This window comes from Carcharodon carcharias, chromosome 21, assembly GCF_017639515.1.
Source record: "Carcharodon carcharias isolate sCarCar2 chromosome 21, sCarCar2.pri, whole genome shotgun sequence".
Taxonomy (NCBI): domain Eukaryota; kingdom Metazoa; phylum Chordata; class Chondrichthyes; order Lamniformes; family Lamnidae; genus Carcharodon; species Carcharodon carcharias.
This window is the reverse complement of record NC_054487.1, coordinates 90408214-90430584: the sequence shown is the minus strand read 5'-3', so window position 1 is coordinate 90430584 and position 22371 is coordinate 90408214. Positions and strand designations below refer to the sequence as shown.

Genomic DNA, 22371 nt, shown 5'->3' with positions numbered 1-22371 from the left:
CCCGTGAATGAATTTTAAAAAAAGATATACTTGCTTTGGATGTGATGCAACAGATGTTCACAAGATTGATTTCTGGAATGAAAGGGTTGTCCAATGAAAGGTTGAGTGGGGTGGGCTTATCCTCTCTGGAGGAATGAGAGTCAATCTTACTGAAAATTGAGATTCTGAGGGGGGTCTGGCAACATAGACGTGGAGAAGTTCCACTGGCTGTAGTCTAGGACCAGAGGACATAGTCTCTGGATAAGGGGATTGATTATTTAAGACTGAAATTCTTCACTCAGAGGGCTGTGGAACTTTGAAATTCTCTACCCCAAAGAGTTGTAGATGATCAATTGTTGAGTATATTCAAAACTGAGGTTGATAAGTTTTTGGACCAAAGGGAATCAAGGTCAAAGATCGTCCATGATCTTATTAAATAGCAGAACAAGCTTGAGGGCTTGTATGGCATACGCCTGCTTCTATTTCTTGTGTCCTTACATTGTTATGAAATTCAGCCAGTTTCCAGTTCCCTAACACTGTCTTCTTCAACCATTCGTCTTCTGTAGTCGGATAACATTTGCTTATCCCATTATTTTTGGAGAGAATGCTTGCACTGTTCATTCATAGAGTGGACTCAGGCTTTCTTTCTCTGTGTGGTCCACCATGTTCTTCCTGGAAGTTGGCATTTCAAAAATGGGACCTTCATTTCCACTTGTTTCACAATCTTAGCCAAATATTTGTTTTCTTTCTTATTTTCTACTTCTTTTTCAAGCTGATTAACCTTTTTATTCGACTCAGCAATCACACTGGTGAGTTCAGTTGTCTTTGTTTCAGAGTAATCTGCAGAACCCTTCCACAAGCTTAACAACTTCATCTGGGCATTCAGTTTCTTTTGGAATCTTTCTTCAGTGGTCACTGACTGCTCCTTAGACTTTCCAAATTCACTCGTTATCTCATCAATCTATTTCTTCAAATTTTCCTTTTCTGCTTTTAAAGCCTGGATTTGCTCTTCCACACTCTGTATCTCATCATTCAACTCATCGTTCTTCAGATTGGATCAAAGTTCAAGAATTTGATTAGTTTTGGTTGTTAATCCTGCATTCAACCAACTGTTATGGTTCATTAGCACTTTCTTCTCCTATTGCAGGCATTTTTCACGATACTTAGTAGAGACTTCTGATGCTTGAAGTTCATCAAGTTCTAACTGAAGATCTATCTTCGTTGAATTTGTTTCTACTTTCATTTGGATATGCTGCAGAAGTGGTAGAGAACTCTTTCTGACTGTCGAATTGGGCTGCAAGTTTTCTGCTTTTTGTTGCTCCTGTACACAAGAATTCTTCATGTTTGCCTTTCCGTCCTGCAGTTCCAAAACTCTGTTGTTTAGTGCTATTTTAATTATGTCAAACGCTTCAACGGGCATGTACTATAACCATATCCCCTCTTTCAACGTCTGGGTGTCTGATTACAGCCTGGTACTTTCCTCCCATGATCTTTCACATCGCAGTTCGAGCTCTGCATACTCTTTTTGTACCTCTTGACTTCCTCCTAATATACAACAGTGCTGAGTCTTTCAGCCAACGGGTTTTTCAGTTGTTTCAGAGTGACATTAAATTAATTTTGCTTCTCTTCATAATTTTCCAGAGGAACAAACTTTGACCAGAGGGATCCTTGTCGCGTATAAAGGTCTTTCAACAGGTTTACCTTTCCTTTGTGAAACTTAACTGCTTAAATTGAATTTTCTTGTAATTCATCAGTCTCCTCAACGTTTTTCTGCTGTTCCTCCAGTTCATTCTGCTGTTCAAGACAGTCTTCATTTCTTCCTGCTGCTCAATAGTTATGTACTCCTTTTGCATTTGCTCTTGAAGATGATTAGCTGTTCTTTCAAAATTTTTTCTCCTGTTCAGCTCTTGCCTTCTCACATTGTGCTTCAGTGCATTGCTTTGTTGCTCCTGATAGTTCCAATGCAGCTTTTCCTGAAGCAATGTTCAATATCTTTCTTCACTCATGTTTATCCAGGAGCACGGACTGATTCTTCAAAGAGTCCTTTAAGGCAGCAAATTCTTTGAGTACATTTTCTGCCTGTTGCTATGCCTGGCTGTACTTCTGGTTGAGTTCTTCCAACTTCCTCTTCGATTTGTCAACAATGGAATTCAGAGATGTTATTTCCTCCTTGTGCTTTTTCGGAGATCCGTACTGAGTGCAAACAATTCATATTTTCACATAATGCATTCTTCTCAACATTCAACCTGTTTCTTTCAAAGCCTCTTTGCACCTTTGTGACACCTCAGAAATTTGTTCAGATCATGAACAGTTTGGTTCATTGAAGATTCTATTCATCATGCATTTTCAAAGGTATACAATCTGCTTGAGTCTTGTGTTTCAAGTCTTCCAATTCAATTTTGGTGCAAACGTTTTCCGAGCTTTTTGTATCTTTTTTTCCCTGCCTGCAGCAGAGCTTTGTCCTTATCCTTCATTTTGGTTCACTGTTAACCAGGTCTGCCTCCAGCAAAGTCTTAACTTGTTTCAGTTCTGTAATCATGTTACTCGTGGCTTCATTATTGACTTGCAGTTTGAAACGCTGTACTACTTTACCTTCAATCAGAACCAGAGCGTGAGTTTAAACTTGCAAGGTGTTATGAGAACAGTCTTTCGGTAAAGCTGAGTTATTTAAAAATCCCAGAGGGAAACTTTAAACAACTGTCATAGCTTATACTTCTTTGTGGTATGTTTGAGATGCAGCTCTAAATTCAGGAATCAGGCCACCGCTTCTCGAGAGGTTTTATATTAAACTAATTGAAACATTTTAAGTTACAACACATTCAACACAAAAAAATGGCTACAAATTACTACTATCATAACTTTTAACAAATTCCCAAACTAATCTCCATTAAGGCAACAGCAACCCATAGACTTAGCCAGGCATCAGGCAAAGCATTTTCGCCTTACGAATTCAAAACAAGGTTCCTTTCACTTTGGTTCCTGTGAAGACAGTTGTAGGCTGACAGCTGCTATGATCCTACATTGCCTCTGCCCCACATACACAAAACTGCTAAACTTAGCCCTAGCACAGCTCATTGAATGTAAATTCTCATTGTATCACCAGCTTCTTTGAACTCCACCCTTTCTAACAATAAAAACTCTTTCATAGTACCAATTTTATTAGTAATATAAACATATTGCTTGGTATCTGCTAGCTAAGTGCCATATTTCATTCACCTTCTTGAATGCTGTATTCAAAAAATGCAAATGCATTCTACCTCTCATACATCTCAAAACTAGTACACATCAAAGCAACCAGGCTAGCTAGCTTTAATCCAATTAAGACACACCCACAGACTAAACCTCCATTTTAAAAGAAAACTATTTTCCAATAATATTACATACATTCATAGCTTCATGGCACAAGGAACATAAAAACAGACTGTAAAAGCTTCTGTAAATATGTAAAAAGAAAAGGATTAGTGAAGAGAAATATAGGTCCCTTACAGTCTGAAATGGGAGAATTTATAACAGAGAACAAGGGAATGACAGAGCAATTAAACAACTACTTTAGTTCTACCTTCACGGAAGACACAAATAAATGCCACAAAAAGCGAGGGAACCAAAGGTCTCATGAGAAGGAGGAATTGAAAGAAATTAGTATTACTAAAAAAAATGCTGGAGAAATTAATGGGACTAAAAGCTGATAAATCCCCAGTGCCTCATATTCTATATCCCAGGGTACTAAAGGAGATGGCCATGGAAATAGTGGTTGCGTTGGTTGTCATCTTCCAAAATTCTATAGAGTCTAGAACTGTCCTGGCAGATTGGAGGCTGGCAAATGCAACCCACTATTTAAAAAAGGAAGGAGGGAGAAAAGAGGGAATTACAGACCAGTTAGCCTAACATCAGTAGTAGGGAAAATGCTGGAGTCTATTATAAAGGATATGATAACAGGACACTTAGAAAATATCAATGGGATTAGGCAAAGACAACATGGATTTATAGGGAAATCATGTTTGACAAACCTACTGGAGTTCTTTGCAGGGCGTAGCTAGCAGAATAGATAAGGGAGGATGAGTGGATGCAGTGCATTTGGATTTTCAGAAAGCTTTTGATAAAGTCCCACATAAGAGGTTAGAGTGCAAAAATTAAATGGGATTGGGTATAATACATTGGCATGGATTGAGAATTGGTCAACAGGCAGGAAACAGAGAGTAGGAATAAATGGGTCTTTTTCAGAGTGACAGGCGGTGACGAGAGGGGTGCCGCAAGGATCAGTGCTTGGGCCCCAGCTGTTCACATTATATCAATGATTTGGATGAGGAAACCAAATATAATATTCCCAAGTTTGCTGACAACACAAAGCTAGGTGGGAATGTGAGCGGTCAGGAGAATGTTAAGAGGCTTCAAGACAATTTAGACAAGTTGAGTGAGTGGGCAAATACATGACGGATACGTTATAAAGTGGATAAGTGTGAAGTTATCCACTTCGGTAGGAAAAACAGAATGGCAGAGTATTACTTAAATGGTGATAGATTGGGAAATGTTAATGTGCAAAGGGACCTGGGTGTCCTTGTACACCAATCACTGAAAGCCAGCATGCAGGTACAGCAAGCAGTTAGAAAGGCAAAAGGTACGCTGGCCTTCATTTGAGTACAGGAGCTGTACAGGGCCTTCGTGAGGCCACACCTGGGATACTGTGTGCAGTTTTGGACTCCTTACCTAAGAAAGGATATGCTTACCATAGCAGGCGTGCAGCAAAGGTTCACCAGACTGATTCCTGGGATGGTGGCATCGTTGTTATGAGGAGAAATTGGGTCAACTAGGCCTGTATTCACTAGAAAAATTAGGGGATTTCATTGAAATGTATAAAATTCTGTCAGGACGGGACAGACTGGATGCAGGGATGATGTTTCCTCTGGCCGGCGGGTCGAGAACAAGGGGTCACAATCTCAGGATACGGGTTGGCCATTTAGGACTGAGGTGAGGAGAAACTTTTTCACTCAGAGGGTGGTGAACCTGTGGAATTCTCTACCACAGAGGCTGTGGAGACCAAGTCACTGAACATATTTAAGAAGGAAATAAATAGGAGTTCTCAACTCTAAAGGAGTCAAGGGGTATGGGGAGAGAGCAGGAATATGGCGTTGAGGTAGAGGGTCAGCCATGATCATATAGAATGGCGGAGTAGGTTCGAAGAACTGAATTACCTACTCCTGCTCTTATTTTCTATGTTTCTATATTCAGCCTAGTTTTCAATTGAATTTTCCACCTGACATCCGTCATAAGCATATTTTTTCCTCCTAATCTTAATTCCTATCTCTTATGTCATCCAGGGAGCAGTGGATTTGTTTGTCCTATCTTTTTCTTTTAAGTGAATCTACCTTGGCTGGGCCGGCACATCTCTGTTCAGTTACCATTTTTCCTGCCAATATTTGACTCCAGTTTATTTGGCCCAAATCCATTCTTACCCAATTGAAGTTGGCTTTACTCCAGTTAATTCTTTTTCCTCTGGACTGTTCTTGGTTAGTTTCCAATTGGCCTAAGCCTTTTGACACAACGATCGCTGTCCCCTAAATATTCCCCTGTTTGATCCATCTGGCCCACCTCATTCCCATTAATCATATCGAGCAATGCCTCCATTCTCATTGGGCTGGAAACATACTGAAGAAAATTTTCCTGAACACACTCTAGAAACTCTTGCCCCCTTCTGCCTTTACACCACTGCTACCCCAGTCTATGAGCAGAATGTTAAAGCCCCGTCACAGTGGGGCCAGGGCCAGAAAATGCAGCGAATTATTCAAAACTCCATTGACTTTGGTGGGACTGGAAGATTCCGCCAGCTGGAGAGGCCGTAAAATTCCGTCCTATATATAGGGTAATTCAAGACCCCGTTATAACTAATCTTTTTACACCTCTCTAATTTCTTTGCAAATGTGCTCCTCTATATTCTTCCCACTAGTTGTTGGCCTATAGATAATACCGAGCAATGTAATTGCACCCTTTTTGTTCCTTAGCTCTAGTCAAATTGATTCTGTCCTTGACCCCTCTGGGACATCCTCTTTCTCCAGCACTGCAATGCTTTTCTAAATCAATACCTCCATCTCTCAACCCTTTCCTCCTTTTCTATCTTTCCTGAACACCTTACATCCAGGAATATTTAACACCCAATCTTGCCTTTCTTTGAGCAAGGTCTCTCTTAAAGACACATCATATTTCCATAAGCATATTTTTTCCTCCTAATCTTAATTCCTATCTCTTATGTCGTCCAGGGAGCAGTGGATTTGTTTGCCCTATCTTTTCCTTTTAAGTGAATCTACCTTTTTCTGGGCCTGTACATCTCTGTTCAGTTACCATTTTTCCTGTTCAGTTGTAGCCCATCCGGCTTGTACAGGTACCACCTTCCCCAGAACCGGTCCCAATGCCGCAGAAATCTGATGCCCTCCCTCCTACACCAACTTTCCAGTCTCTTGCTTAATCACTCAATTCTCCTATTTCTATACTTGCTTGCACGTGGGACTGGGAGTAACCCCATGATTACAGCTTTAGAGGTCCCGCTTTTCAATCTCCTTCCTTCCTCCCTGAAGCCTGCTTTCAAGACCTCATCCCCTTTCCTACTTAAGTCGTTGGTACCAACGTGGACAGCGAGCTCCGGCTGATCCCCCTCCCCCAGAAGAATGTCTTGCAGCCACTCCATGACATCCTTGACCCAGGCATCAGAGAAGCAAAATACCATCCTGGAGTCACATCTATGGCCACAGAAAAGCCTATCTGTTCCCCTAACTAACAAATCCCCAATGACTACTGTGCTTCTCCTCTTCTTTCTCCCATCCTGTACACAGAGCTCTGTGGTGCCACAAGCTTGGCTCTGACTGCACTCCTCCGGGAATCAACGCCCTCCACCGGTATCCAAAATGAAAAACCAATTGGTAAGCAGGACTGCAGGGGATTCCTGCACTACCTGCCTAATTTTCTTGGACTGCCTGGTGGTCACTCATTCCCTTCCTGCCTCCAGGTTCCTAATCCGCAGTGTGACCACCTCTCTGAACATGCTATCCACGTAGTTCTCAGCCTCGTGGGTGTGCCAGTGACTCTAGCCGCTGCTCGAGCTCTGAAACCTGGGGCTCAAGGTTCTGCAGCTGATGACACTTCCTGCACGTGGTCATCTAGGAAACTGGTAGCATCCATAACTTCCCAAATATTACAAGACACGCATTCCACACGACCAAGCTATCCTGCCATGGCATCACTTTACTTCCCTTGCGTTAACTTTATTTTACCTGGCCTCAGGAGTAACTTTATTTCCCTATTGCTTATGTTTCTTACTTAAATGTAAGCAGCCCTTCCTTTTAAAAAGAATGTGCTTTTCTAATTCTCAACTACTTGATGACACTTCCTAACAGCAGTTTCTCACCAACCAATGAACTTGTTTCACCTGTGACGTTAGGTGCTTGGTGCTGCTAACTACCTGGCTCAGGGTCCTCCTCTCACACTCTCCTCTAGGTGCTGCTGACTGTCCCAGGGTCCTCCTCTCACACTCTCCTCTAGGTGCTGCTGACTGTCCCAGGGTCCTCCTCTCACACTCTCCTCTAGGTGCTGCTGACTGTCCCAGGGTCCTCCTCTCGCTCTCTCCTCTAGGTGCTGCTGACTGCCTGTCCCAGGGTCCTCCTCTCACTCTCTCCTCTAGGTGCTGCTGACTGTCTGTCCCAGGATCCTCCTCTCACACTCTCCTCTAGGTGCTGACTGCCTGTCCCAGGGTCCTCCTCTCACTCTCTCCTCTAGGTGCTGCTGACTGTCCCAGGGCCCTCCTCTCACACTCTCCTCTAGGTGCTGCTAACTGACTGTCCCAGGGTCCTCCTCTCACTCTCTCCTCTAGGTGCTGCTGACTGTCCCAGGGTCCTCCTCTCACTCTCTCCTCTAGGTGCTGCTGACTGTCTGTCCCAGGGTCCTCCTCTCACTCTCTCCTCTAGGTGCTGCTGACTGTCCCAGGGTCCTCCTCTCACACTCTCCTCTAGGTGCTGCTGACTGACTGTCCCAGGGTCCTCCTCTCACACTCTCCTCTAGGTGCTGCTGACTGTCCCAGGGTCCTCCTCTCACACTCTCCTCTAGGTGCTGCTGACTGTCCCAGGGTCCTCCTCTCACACTCTCCTCTAGGTGCTGCTGACTGCCTGTCCCAGGGTCCTCCTCTCACACTCTCCTCTAGGTGCTGCTGACTGACTGTCCCAGGGTCCTCCTCTCACTCTCTCCTCTAGGTGCTGCTGACTGTCCCAGGGTCCTCCTCTCACTCTCTCCTCTAGGTGCTGCTGACTCCCTGTCCCAGGGTCCTCCTCTCACACTCTCCTCTAGGTGCTGCTGACTGTCCCAGGGTCCTCCTCTCACACTCTCCTCTAGGTGCTGCTGACTGTCCCAGGGTCCTCCTCTCACACTCTCCTCTAGGTGCTGCTGACTGTCCCAGGGTCCTCCTCTCACACTCTCCTCTAGGTGCTGCTGACTGTCCCAGGGTCCTCCTCTCACACTCTCCTCTAGGTGCTGCTGACTGTCCCAGGGTCCTCCTCTCACACTCTCCTCTAGGTGCTGCTGACTCCCTGTCCCAGGGTCCTCCTCTCACACTCTCCTCTAGGTGCTGCTGACTGTCCCAGGGCCCTCCTCTCACACTCTCCTCTAGGTGCTGCTGACTGTCCCAGGGCCCTCCTCTCACACTCTCCTCTAGGTGCTGCTGACTGTCCCAGGGTCCTCCTCTCACACTCTCCTCTAGGTGCTGCTGACTCCCTGTCCCAGGGTCCTCCTCTCACACTCTCCTCTAGGTGCTGCTGACTGTCCCAGGGTCCTCCTCTCACACTCTCCTCTAGGTGCTGCTGACTACCTGTCCCAGGGTCCTCCTCTCACACTCTCCTCTAGGTGCTGCTGACTGTCCCAGGGTCCTCCTCTCACACTCTCCTCTAGGTGCTGCTGACTGTCTGTCCCAGGGTCCTCCTCTCACACTCTCCTCTAGGTGCTGCTGACTGTCCCAGGGTCCTCCTCTCACACTCTCCTCTAGGTGCTGCTGACTGCCTGTCCCAGGGTCCTCTTCTCATACTCTCCTGTGCAATGTGGGTGTTCGACCACAGTTTTCCTGTGAACTCACACTTACCTCAAAACAACCCTAAATGTGCGGGCAAAGGATAGATATTGTAAATGGTTTTATCTTTCTGAGCTTTATTGTGAAGTTTATTATTACTTGTTCAGAGTTAGAAGAGTTAGATATAGCTCTTGGGGCGAAAGGGATCAGAGGATATGGGGAGAAAGCGGGAGGAGGCTATTGAGTTGAATGATCAGCCATGATCATAATGAATGGCGAAGCAGTCTCGAAGGGCCGGATGGCCTACTCCTGCTCCTAGTTTCTGTGTTTCTGTGTTTCAAAAGCTGTGGAATGTTGTGGCTTTATTTTCTTGGCAAGTCTCTTGAATCTCACTTTGCCTATTTGATATGAAAAGTTACTGAACCTTAGCCAGATCGTACCAGAATCATAACACCTCATTTCTATACTCATTTGCATGTGGAACTGAGAATAATCCAGAGATTACTACTTTTGAGGTCCTGCTTACTAATTTCTTACCTAGCGCCCTAAATTCTGACTACTGGGCCACATTCCTCTTTCTGCCTATGTTTTGTGCCAATGTGGACCATGACTGGCTGTTCACCAACTGCCTCCCCCACCAAGGTGCTCTGCAGCTGCTCAGTGACATCCTTGACCCTGGCACCAGGAAGGTGACACACATCATGGATTCACATCTGTGGCGGCAGAAACACCTATCTATTCCCCTAACTATTGAATCACCTATCACTATTGTTGTTCCAGACTTCCTCATCCCCCCCCATCCCCATACAGCTGAACCACCCATGGTGCCATGGACTTGGTTATGGCTGCACTCGCCAGGTGAACCATCGCTCTCATCAGAATTCAGAACTGAATACTGGTTGGAGAGTGGGATGCACTCAGGGGATTCTTGCACTACCTGCCTGTTGCTTTTTTAACTGTCTGGTGGTCACCCATTCTGTCTCTCACTCTGCATATGATTAAGCTGCATGATGACCACATCTATAAAGGCGCTATCCATGAAGCTCTGATTCTCATAGATGCACCGCAGTGACGCCAGCTGCTACTCAAGTTCCTAAACTCAGAGCTCAAACTGCTGCATTGACAACAATTCCTGCACAAATGGTTATCCAGGACACGGCAAGTGTCTTGGTGTTCCCACATAGCTCAGGATGCGCACTATCATTTCTGTATTTATGAAATGATAAACTTGCCACTGTTAATAAACCTTACTACTGGTAATAAACCTAACCAATATTAATAAAGCTTCAACAATACTCATAAATCTTACAATGTATAAACTTTACTAATACAGTTCAACCATACTAATACTTAATACACCTTACTAATGGTTAAAAAAACCTTACTTAAAAATGGAAAAGACTCATCAGCTACTTACTTTTTACTTGTTATTAATAGTTAATATTTTTAATGTTTGTTAAACTCCCAGTTGTTTAGACTCAGTCCCTCAGCAGGAATACACACTAGTCATCTTACGACTTTCATGTGATGTCACTGTTCACTTTCTTTATCAAACTCAGGGCACTCCTGGATCTCTCTGCCTCTCTCCCAGAAGCTAAGTGCTCTAGGCCTCATTCCCCAATCAATCTCCCACAAGTCCATCTCTCTCTGCCCCTCTCCCCGAAGTGAAGTCACGGCTAGTTCTGGAGCACAAGTCTTCAGTGTTACAGCCACAATGTCAGGGCCTATAGCCTTCTTCATTTCTTGAAATAACGAGGAATGAATCGAATTGGCTGAAGGCTGGCATCTGTGATGCTGGGGACCTCCAGAGGAGACCGAGATGGGTCATCCACTCAGCACTTCTGGCTGAAGATTGTTGCAGCCTTATCTTTTGATGTGCTGGGCTTCCCCCATCATTGGGGATGGGGATATTTCTGAAGCCTCCTCGCTGATTAAGTCCTCCTCACTGCCATCCCACAAGAAAAGATCATTCTTCTGGGGGACTTTGGAGTCACGGCCAACCCCGGTATTAATGGGTGGAGAGGAACCATTAAGAAAATGGGGTGGGAAAAGCCAATGCAAATTATGTCCTCCTGCTGACAAAAGCGTGCTCAGCATGCCCTCATTATAACAAACACCCTCTTATGCCAGAAAGACAAATACAAAACTACCTGAAGGCATCTGAGATGAAAGCTTTGCACCTCCCGTATTATGTCATTGTTCGAGCCAAAGATCTAAATGATGCCTGTATCACTCGATCCATGCGGGGAACTGATGCCTGCCCCAATAGGTCATCGACTTGTACAATCTGCGACCAACATCCACCTAGTTTCAAGATATCACAAGGCCCAAGAGAGGCAAAGATCAATGGCTCAGCCTTAAAGCAGCTGGACTGAAGAAAGGAATTCCGAGTGCGGCTCACGACAAATGTGGAAAAACTTTGCATGTCTAACTCAATTTCAGAACATTGAGGTCAAATAAAGTCAGCTGTACTAGACTCCTATCGGCATCATCAGAACCGGTTCAACAAGAATTATGCTCAAATATGTCACTTCCTGGAACAGAAACAAACAGTCTTCATTGCCTGGAAGGATAGCCCAAGGTCGCAGACAAAGGTGGCAGCATTCCAACAGCTCAAAGCTGACAGCCAAAGACAAACCCGGAAGATAAAGGATAGGTGGTGGGCAGAGAAGGCCTGAGAGATCCAGCAATATGCTGATCATCATGACATGTGAAGCTTTCTTGAAGCCACGAGGTCAAATGGGCAAAATCCCCTTCTCTCACTGGATGGCGTTTCTTTTCTCAAAGGTGACAAAGCCATCTGGCAAAGCTGGAAATAATATTTTCAAAAACACCTCAACCAAGAATCCAAAGTGGCACCTGATACTCTACAGGCTATCTCCCAGTATCCTGTGGTAAAATCCATGCATAAAGCACCACCGATGGAAGGGCTGCAACAAGCAAACAGATAAAAAAAAACAAAGCCTGCAGCCTCAATGGTATTGCACCTGAGCTCATCCAGGCTGGTGGACGTTTGCCCACATTGAGACTCCATGCACTCATCCTAGGGATTTGAGGGGGAGAAAGAACATACAAATTAGGAGCAGGAGGAGGCCACTCGGTCCCTCAAGCCTGCTCCTCCATTCAATAAGATCATGGGTAATCTGATTGTAACCTCAACCCCACATTCCTGCCTACCCTTGATAACTTTTCACCCCCCCATGTTTATCAAGAATCTATCTAGCTCTGCCTTAAGAGTATTTAAAGACTCTGCTTCCACCGCCTTTTGGGGAAGACAGTCCCAAAGACTCATGACCCTCATCTCTGTCTTAAATGAACGACCTCTTATTTTTAAACAGTGACCCCTAGTTCTAGATTCTCCCACAAGAGGAAACATCCTCTCCACATCCACTCTGTCAGGACATGTCAGGATTTTAAAGGTTTCAATCAAGAACCCTCTTACTCCTGTAAACTCCAGCGGATAGAAGCCTAACCTGTCCAACCTTTCGTCAGATGACAACTCACCCATTCCTGGTTGGAACTCCCTCCAGCCACCCACCCACCAATGTCAGGAATGCGATAATTGTAACTATCTTCAAGAAGGGAGATACATCATGCTGTTTCTTTTCATATTCTTTCATGGGATGTAGGCATCCCAGGAAAGCATTAGTTGCCCATCGCTAATTGCCCTTGAGAAGGTGGTGGTGAGCTGCCTCCTTTAACTGCTGCAGTCCATTTGGTGTAGGTATACCCACAGTGCTGTTAGGGAATGAGTTCCAGGATCTTGACCCAGTGACAGTGAAGGAATGGCAAATTAATTCCAACTCAGGATGGCGAGGGAAGTTTCCAGGTGGTGGTGTTGCCATGTTTCTGTTGCCCTTGCCTTGCTAGATGGTATGGGTTAGGAAGGAGCCTTGGTGAGTTTCTGCAGTGCATCATGTAAAGGGTGTGCACTGCTGCCAATCTTCACTGGTGTGGAGAGAGTGAATGTTTGTAGATGGGGTGCCAATTGAGCAGGCTGCTTTGTCCTGAGTGGTGTCAAGTCCCTTGAGTGTGGTTGGAGCTGCATTCACCCAGGCAAGTGGACAGCATTTCATCACACTCCTGACTTGTGCCTTCCAGATGGTGGACAGGCTTTGGAGAGTCAGGAAGTGAGTTATGTGTTGCAGGATTCCTAGTCTCTGACCTGCTCTTGTAGCCGCAGCATTTATGTGGCTAGTCCAATTCAATTTCTGGTCAATGATATCACCCAGGGTGTTGATAGTGGGCAATTCAGTGATGGTAATGCCATTGAATGTCATGGGGAGATGGCTACATTGTCTCTTTTTGGGGATGGTCATTGCCTGGCTCTTGTGTGGAGCGAATGTTACTTGCCACTTGTCAGACAAAGCCCAGATATTGTCCAGGTCTTGCTGCATTTGGACATGCACTGCTTCTGTATTTGAGGAGTCACAAATGGTGCTGAACATTGTGCAATTATCAACAAACATCCCTACTTCAGACCTTATGATGGAAAGAAGGTTATTGATAAAGCAGTTGAAGATGGTTTGGCCTAGGACCCTACCCTGAGGAACTCCTGCAGTGATGTCCTGGAACTGAGATGATTGACCTCCAACAACTACAACCATCTTCCTTTGTGCTAGGTATGACTCCAACCAGTGGAGATTTCCCTGAGTCCCACTGACTCCAGCTTTGCTAGGGCTTTTTGACGCCACACTCTCTTAAATGCTGTCTTGATGTCGAGGGCAGTCACTCTCACCTCACCTTTGTCCATGTTTGAACCAAGGCTGTAATGAGGTCAGGAGCTAAGAACCAAAACTGAGTGTCAGTGGGCAGGTAATTGCTCAGTAATTGTCGCTCGATAGCACCCTTCCATCACTTCACTGATGATCAAGTGCAGACTGATAGGGCAGTAATTGGGCAGACTGGATTTGTCCTGCTCTTTGTGTACAGGACAGACCTGGGCAATTTTCCACATTGCTGGGTGGATGCAAGTGTTGTAGCAGTACTGAAACAGTTTGCCCAGGGGAACAGCAAGTTCTGGAGCACAAGTCTTCAGTACCACTGCCGGAATATTGTCAGGGCCCATAGACTTTGCAGTATCCAGTGCCTTCAGACGTTTCTTGATATCACGTGGAGTGAATCAAATTGGACGAAAACTGGCATCTGTGATGCTGGGGACCTCCAGAGGAGGCTGAGATGGATCATCCAATCGGCACTTCTGACTGAAGATTGTTGAAAATGTGTCAGCCTTATCTTTTGCACTGATGTGCTGTGCTCCCCCATCATCAAGGATGCAGGTATTTGTGGAGGCTCCTCCTCCAGTGAGTTGTTTAATTGTCCACCACCATTCACGATTGAATGTGGCAGGACTGCAGAGCTCCATTTGTTATGGAATAGCTTAGCTCTGATTATCACTTGCTGCTTCCATTGTTTGGCATGAAAGTAGTCCTGTGTTGTAGCTTCACCAGGTTGGCGCATCATTTTTAGATATGCCTGGTGCTACTCCTGGCATGCCCTCCTGCACCCTTCATTGAACCAGGGTTGATCCCCTGACTTGGTGGTAATGGTAGCGTGGAGAATATGCCAGGCCATGAGGTTACAGATAATGGTTGAGTACAATTCTGCTGTTGCTGATGGCCCACAGCACCTCATGGCTGCCCAGTCTTGAACTGCTAGATCTGTTCAAAATCTATCCCATTCAGCACTGTGGTAGTGCCACACAACACGATAGAGGGTATCCTCAAAGTGAAGATGGGAATTCATCTCCACAAGGACTGCATGGTGGTCATCCCTACGTGGTCACCCCATCATTTTAGGGTCATTATTAGACTTTTAATTCCAGATTTCACCAACTTCCATCGTCAGATTCAAACCCTAGGTCACTGAATTATTTGTCCAGTGACAATACCACTGCGTCACTAACTCCCCCAGTGGAAACTTGAGGTATTTCCCTCGCCCATAGCAGTGAAAATCCGTACATGCATTGAATCACCCACTTCCTGTAGATGAGAAAATCCTCCAAAACAGTGTGGCTTTAAACCTTCCAGAGGAACCATCGACATGGTCTTTGTTGCCGACAAATTCTGAAAAATGTCGAGAACCATGCCAGGAGCTCTTCATTGCATTCACCGACCTGACTATCGCGTTCGAGTCAGTAAATCATGAGGCTCTGTGCGTGGTGCTCCAAAGATTTCGATATCCAAGGAATTTCATCACAACCCTGCAACTGTTCCATGTTAATATGACTGCAACCATCTTGGGTGGAAGATCTGAAACAGATACCTTCAGAATCTGGACCAGGGTCAAGCAAGGCCCCACCAGACTATTTATAATCTACTATTCACCTCATCAGAAGTCAATTGTCCCCTGATGTCAGCATTAAATACCGCGAGGTGGAAAACTCTAACCTCAGTGCCAAACCTAACCTGCAGAGCATAAATATACATGATTTACAGTTTGTGGATGACCGCAGTGTCATTGCCCATTCTGCACCAGAGTTGCAAGCCACTCTTGATCTCTTCAACTCTGCATTCATAAAACTCTGCCTGTCCCTGAATGTTGCCAAAACAAAAATGATCTTAACCCACACCTGGTCAGCCAAATATTTCACCTCCCATAGATGTGAAAGGAGACACTCTGGATATGTTGAACACTTCTCACAGCTTGGAAACCGCTCTCCAAAGGCCACCAGTGACTAGGAGATCCAACCCGGGGAGGGGATATGTAATGGTGTTGTCACTGACTAGTGTTCCAGAGACCCAGGGTAATGTCTGCGGACCTGGGTTCAAATTCTACCACGGCAGATGGTGAAATTTGAATTCAATAAAACTCTGGAACTAAAAGTCTGATGATGACCATGAAACCATTACAGATTGGTTTCTTTCATGGGATGTGGGCTTCACTGGCTGGGCCAGCATTTATTGCCCATCCCTAATTGCCCTTGAGAAGGTGGTGGTGAGCTGCCCTCTTCAACCGCTGCAGTCCATGAGGTAAAAACCACATGTTATAAAAACCCATCTGGTTCATGAACGTCCTTTAGGGAAGGAAATTTGCCGTCCTTACCTGGTCTGGCCTACATGTGACTCCAGACCCATAGCAGTGTGGTTGACTCTTAATAAAATGTCCTCTGAACAAGGGCAATTAGGGGTGGGCAATAAATGTTGGCCTAGCTAGCGACACTCACATCCCAGGAACGAATAAAATATTAAATAAGATCAGCTGCACTAGCAGAGCCTTCTACAAAGACAACAAAGGCCTTCCACAAGTCCTTCCAGAGCACCTTTTGTCATTACACCCCTGTACGGTGGTGAGAGAAATCCAATCAACAATGCCTCTACTGCATCTTCCTAAAAATGGAGGTGTCAACCTAGTGAAGCTATAACACAGGGTTACTTACGTGCTGAACAGCATAAGCAACAACTAAGTGATTCTACAACCAATGGATCAGATCTCAGTTCTGCAGTCCAGCCACATCCAGTCGTGAAGGGTGGTGGACAATTAAACAACTCACTGGAGGTGATATCAAGAAACGGCTAAAGGCACGGGTTACTGCAAAGATTATGAGTCCTGGCAATAGTACTGAAGACTTGTGCTCCAGAACTTGATACGCCCCTAGCCAAGCTGTTCCAGTACAGCTACAACACTGGCATCTACCCGGCTATGTGGAAAATTGCCCAGGTATGTACACAAAAAGCAGGACAAATCCAACCCGACCAATTACTATCCCATCAGTCTACTCTCGATCATCAGAAAAGTGATGGAAGGAGTCATCAATTGTGCTATCAAGCGGCATTTGCTTAATAATAACCTGCTCACTGACGCTCAATTTGGGTTCCGCCAGGGCCACTCAGCTTCTGACCTTGGTTCAAACATGAGCAAAACAGCTGAACTCCAGAGGTGAGCTGAGAGTGACTGCTCTTGACAACAAGACAGCATTTGGCCAAGTGTGGCATCAAAGAGCCCTGGCAAAACTAGAGTCAACAGGATTCAGGAGAAAAACTCTGCACTGATTGGAGTCATATCTAGCGCAGAGGAAGATGTTACGGTTGTTGGAGGTCAATCATCTCAGTTCCAGGACATCACTTCAGAAGTTCTTCAGGGCAGTGCCCTAGGCCCAACCATCTTCAGTTGCTTCATCAATGACCTTCCTTCCTTCATAAGGTCAGAAGTGGGGATGTTCGTTGATGATCGCACAATATTCAGCATCATTCACAACTCCTCAGATACTGAAACAGTCCACGTCCAAATGCAGCAAGACCTCGACAATATCCAGGCTTGGGCTGACAAGCGGCTAGTAACATTCACGCCAGGCAATGACCGACTCCAACAAGTGAGAATCTAACCATTGCCCCTTGACATTCAATGGCATTATCATTACAGAATCCCCCACTACCAACATCCCGAGGGGTTACCATTGACCAGAAACTAAACTGGACCAGCCATATAAATACTGTGGCTACAAAAGCAGGTTAGAGGCTGGGAATCCTGTGGTGAGTAACTCACCTCCTGACTCCCCAAAGCCTGTCCACCATCTGCAAGGCACAAGTCAGGAGTGTGATGGAATACTCCCCACTTGCCTGTATGAGTGCAGCTCCAACAACATTCAAGAAGCTAAACACCATCCAGGACAAAGCAGCCCGCTTGATTGGCACCCCTTGCACAAACATTCACTCCCTCCACCATCAACGAACTGTGGTGCAGTGTGTACCATCTACAAAATGCACTGCAGGAACTCATCAAGACTCCTTAGGCAGCACCTTCCAAACTCACAACCGCTACCATCTAGTAGGACAAGGGCGGCAGATGCATTGGTACACCACCACCTGGGAGTTTCCCTCCAAGTCACTCACCACCCTGACTTGGAAGTATACCACCGTTCCTTCACTGTCACTGGGTCAAAATCCTGGAACTCCCTTCCTAACAGCACTGTGGGTGTACCTACACCACACGGACTGCAGCGGTTCAAGAAGGCAGCTCACCACCACCTTCTCAAGGGCAATTAGGGATGGGCAATAAATGCTGGCCTGGCCAGCAACGTCCACATCCTGTAAAAGAATAAAAAAAACAACCAGCACTCTCTTCTCATGCTATATAAAATGCTGCTCTCTTTTGTATTGGTATGCTTGCTAACTGACCTGATGAGTAAAAAACAAAAAGCTTCAAAAGCATGCCTCTTTTTTCAGCAATAGTCAACTACCTTGATGAACAATTGGTACCATCTGTCACATTTAGAGTCTCATAGTTTGGTCCTCTCTGATTTACACACAATCTCTCTATTTTGAGCAATGTCTCATCTAAAATTGACACAAATAAAGCTTCATAAATTTTTCCTCCAGCTTTTCTTCATGAAAAACAGCCAAGGAGATGCCACTAAAAGGTGCAGTAAAACATCAGCAATTTGGACTGATGAAATGCTCATGACGCAACCTGGGAAATCGCCCACATTGCAGAAGCTGGACTGCAGGATCTGCTCACAGCTCTGGGAAAACCGATTAAATCCAACCTCACAGTTTGGACATAGGATAAGATCTTCAAGTAAAAAATAAAGGCACTTTAATTAAAACCTTATTTGGACACAAGAAATCTTAGGAAACGAGGGAAAAAATGGTAAATGTTATTTTTTTCCAAAATGTGTTCTGAGTGCTGTTTTATTCCACAATTTATTTATTTTTAATTGGTACCTTCTCCTGGCTGCTAATTTGGGATTCTGGTTTGTAATAGTTTCTCACTGGCAATACACAATTTCTTCACTTTTGTGTCCCTACCTCTCTAGTGCTGATGTGCTGCACTTTTACATCAAAACAATCAGTATGACAGGAAAAGTGTGACAAGGAGGGTGAAACAATTTGTGCACATGAGGTGCAAAAGGCGCTTAATACTTTAGAAACAGCAACCCTGTTGGTAATTAACTCAATGGCCAGTAGCACTTATTTTCTGGAACAAAATGCAAAAAAAAACCTTAAAAGCTAAAATATATTCTGCATTTCAAAGCATTATTTGCAGCTAATTTAACAATGTCATTTTTTATTCCTGTCAGATCACTCCCTATAGGATTGGGATACATTTTGCATTAAGAGAGGGCTCAATTACCAACTGAGGGGTGGGGGGGTTTAGTCCTCTGGCTGCTTAAGACTGGGGAGCGTGGAGAACAATCAGGAGGATGATTATACATTAAATCTCATCACCAGGAAGAGTCAAGATTTCACAGAATATTTGTTGCAAGAAACGTATTCTGTAAACCATACCTGAATCCGCTTTAAAGCAAATATAATACATTTTTTGGGCTTGTTTGCCAGAAACACTTAATTCAAACAAAAACATCAATTGGAAATTGGAGGTGTAGTCTGCATGCGAATCAGCTTTTCTGTGATTTGCGAAGGATTCTGTAACTGTGACAAAGGTAAACTTTCCCTCCACATCCTTCTCAACCTGGCTGCAGCCTTTGACATGGCTGGCCTCACCATTCTCCTCCATTGTCTCTCCACAGTTATCTAACTGGGTGAGACTGTTCTCATCCATCTAATCGTAGCCAGGGAATCACTTGCAATGATTTCTCTTCCCGCTCCTGCAATGTTACCCATGGTGTCTCCCAAGGATTTATCCTTGACCCTCTCTTATTTCTTATCTATGTGCTGCACCTCAGCAATATCATCCAAAGGCACAGTGTTAGTTTTCACATGTATGCTGACGACACCCTGTTCTACCTCAGCACCATCTCTCTTGACTCCTCCGCTGCTGTTAAATTATCAAACTGCTTATCTGATATTCATACAATTAAATATTGGGAAGATCGAAGCCATTGTTTTCAGTCCCTCCTCCAAACTCTGCTCCCTATCAACGGACTCCATCCTGCTCCCTGGCAATAGTATGAGATTAAACCAGGCTGTTCACAACCTTGGTGTCATATTTGATCCCGACATGAACTTCTGACCCCACATTCACAGCATCACGAAGACCGGTTATTTCCACCTCTGTGGCTTTGTCCAGCTTTACCCATCTCAGTTCATCTGCAGCTGAAAACCTCATTCGTGGCTTTGTTAGTTCTGGACGCGACTATCCCAAAGCACCCCCTGGCTGGTTTCTCACATTCTGCCCTGCATAAACTTAGTCAACCAAAACGCTGCTGCCGTTTCTTAAGTTGCACTAAGTCCCGTTCCTGCGTCACCCCTGAGCTCGCTGACTTACATTGGCCCCAAGCCAAACAACAACTTGACTTTAAAATTCTTATCCTTATTTTCAATTCCTCCATGGCCTTGCCTCTCCTCCATCCCTACAACCCTCCAAGTTGCCTGCTGTCCTCTAATTCTCACTTTCTGTTCATTCTCAATCATAATTTTCCATCATTGATGGCCGTGCCTTCAGTTGCCAAAGCCCCAAGCTCTAGAATTTCCTCCCTACACCTCTCCTCTTCTCGATCTCACTTTCTTCCTTTAAGTCTCAAAATCATCTTCTTTAACCAAGCTTTTAGTCATCTGATCCGATATCTCATTAGATGGCTTGGTGTCATATTTTGTTTCATTACGCTTTTGTGAAGCACATTGGGATGCTTCATTACATTAAAGGCAATAGGACCCAATACATATGCACTGGAGCATGACCTACACTGCATCTGCACTCATCACATTTCACCCAGACCTTTTTTTAACCCCTCAGTTGAGGACAGAAGAGGCTCAACTGTGATGCTCCCACCCAAAGTCAAATAGCCTGCCGAAACTCACCGTCTAGGCTTACACATGAAGAATGGCCACTTGGGCGAACTATTGTAGAATGACCAGCATCCATGGAATTGTCTCCTGATACGAGTCAGTGCCTTCAGGGTAGAAGAGGAGAAAATTGGGAGGAGTGAGAATATATAACTTGGTCATTTATTTTAATTTCTAAATTTTACTCCAAAGGTGTTTTCAGTCAAAATTATAACATTCACTAAAACAGCACAACTCAAGTTATAAATGTCTGTTATATTTAAAATGTTGCATATTAAATGCCCAATTTTCATTTGAAGATTTTAATATGAAGTAAGCAGCCTGGATAATTATTCAAAACTGCTTGGAGACTCCCAAGGGTCAGTCACAAGGGGACACAAGTTCAAGGTGAGGGGCAGGAGGTTTAGGGGGGATGTGAGGAAAAACCATTTTACCCAGAGGGTAGTGACGGTCTGGAATGCGCTGACTGGAAGGGTGGTGGAGGCGGGTTGCCTCACATCCTTTAAAAAGTACCTGGATGAGCACTTGGCACATCATAACGTTCAAGGCTATGGGCCAAGTGCTGGTAAATGGGATTAGGTAGGTAGGTCAGGTGTTTCTCACGTATCGGTGCAGACTCGATGGGCCGAAGGGACTCTTTCTGCACTGTGTGATTCTGTGATTCACTGCATTACGGCCATTTTGTACAAATTTGAGAGTCAGCACAGAAATTTGTTTCATCAACAAGTCAAAAGCTCCTCTTCAAATCTGCTACCACCATAAAGGTATATTCAAGCCCCAGCCTAGAGACAGGAGCACAAGATCTAGACCGACACTCCAGTGCAGTACTGAAGGACTGCTGCACTGTTGGAGGTGCCAACTTTCAAATAATATGTTAAATCAAGGGCCCACCTGCCCTCAGATAGATGTGAAAGATCCCACACACAATTTCAAAGAACTGGAGGGTTCTCCCTTGGGCAATGTTTATCCATCAACCACCATCACAAACAAATGATTTTGTCATAATCACACTGCTGTGTGGGATCTTGCTGTGCGCAGACTGACTGCCACATTTCTTGCATTACAATAACTACACAGTATTTCACTGACTGAAAAAGCATTTTGAGCACCCTGAGGATATGAAAGGTACTATATAAATCAAAAACTATTTTTCGAAGATAGCTGATAATTGAGTATAAGGGTATAGTTAAAGCAATTGCTAGTTAAATATGAAACTATTAACACCCAGAAACTACATCACCTAATAGATTCCAAATGAATCACCTCTTCTTAGCACCTACTTCTGGAGAGCTAGCATTTTAAAATGCTCATAACATTCAATACCTAATCAAACAAAATATTTTCAAAAGATTCTACCGGAGCATATCTTTAGGTCAGTTTTGTGCTTGCTTTTTCCATGTCATCCATTTTCTTAGCTCCCCAGGCTTCTAACTTCCTTAGTTTTTTTAATGTCTTAATGTTTCTGCCCATTATTCATCCCACTCATGATTGCTTTGTACGTTTTAACATTGTTAGTTAATACGTAGACATGTTTTCCCCTCTTTTTTTTCTGGCTGTCTCTATGGCCTAACCACTTCGCTTTTTCAGTTCTGAACAGTCTGCATCCAAAATATTAACTTTACATAGCAATTACAGCATAGAAACAAGTCATTCGGCCCAACTGATCTATGC

General features: G+C 44.6%; 1 protein-coding gene across 7 annotated transcripts in view; it reads right to left on the bottom strand.

Annotated features, from left to right (window-relative positions):
• The window catches only part of osbpl8 (oxysterol binding protein-like 8), a 282603-nt gene that overhangs the window by 244206 nt on the left and 16026 nt on the right, over window positions 1-22371 (bottom strand). For 5 of the 7 annotated variants that reach the window (XM_041215495.1, XM_041215498.1, XM_041215497.1 and 2 more), the window contains exon 2: window positions 20716-20807. The exons of the other annotated variants lie outside the window; for them this stretch is intronic. In XM_041215495.1, coding sequence (XP_041071429.1) covers window positions 20716-20779 — 64 coding nt within the window. In that variant the 5' untranslated portion in view covers window positions 20780-20807. The remainder of the gene's footprint in view (window positions 1-20715; window positions 20808-22371) is intronic. 7 annotated transcript variants of the gene reach the window in all.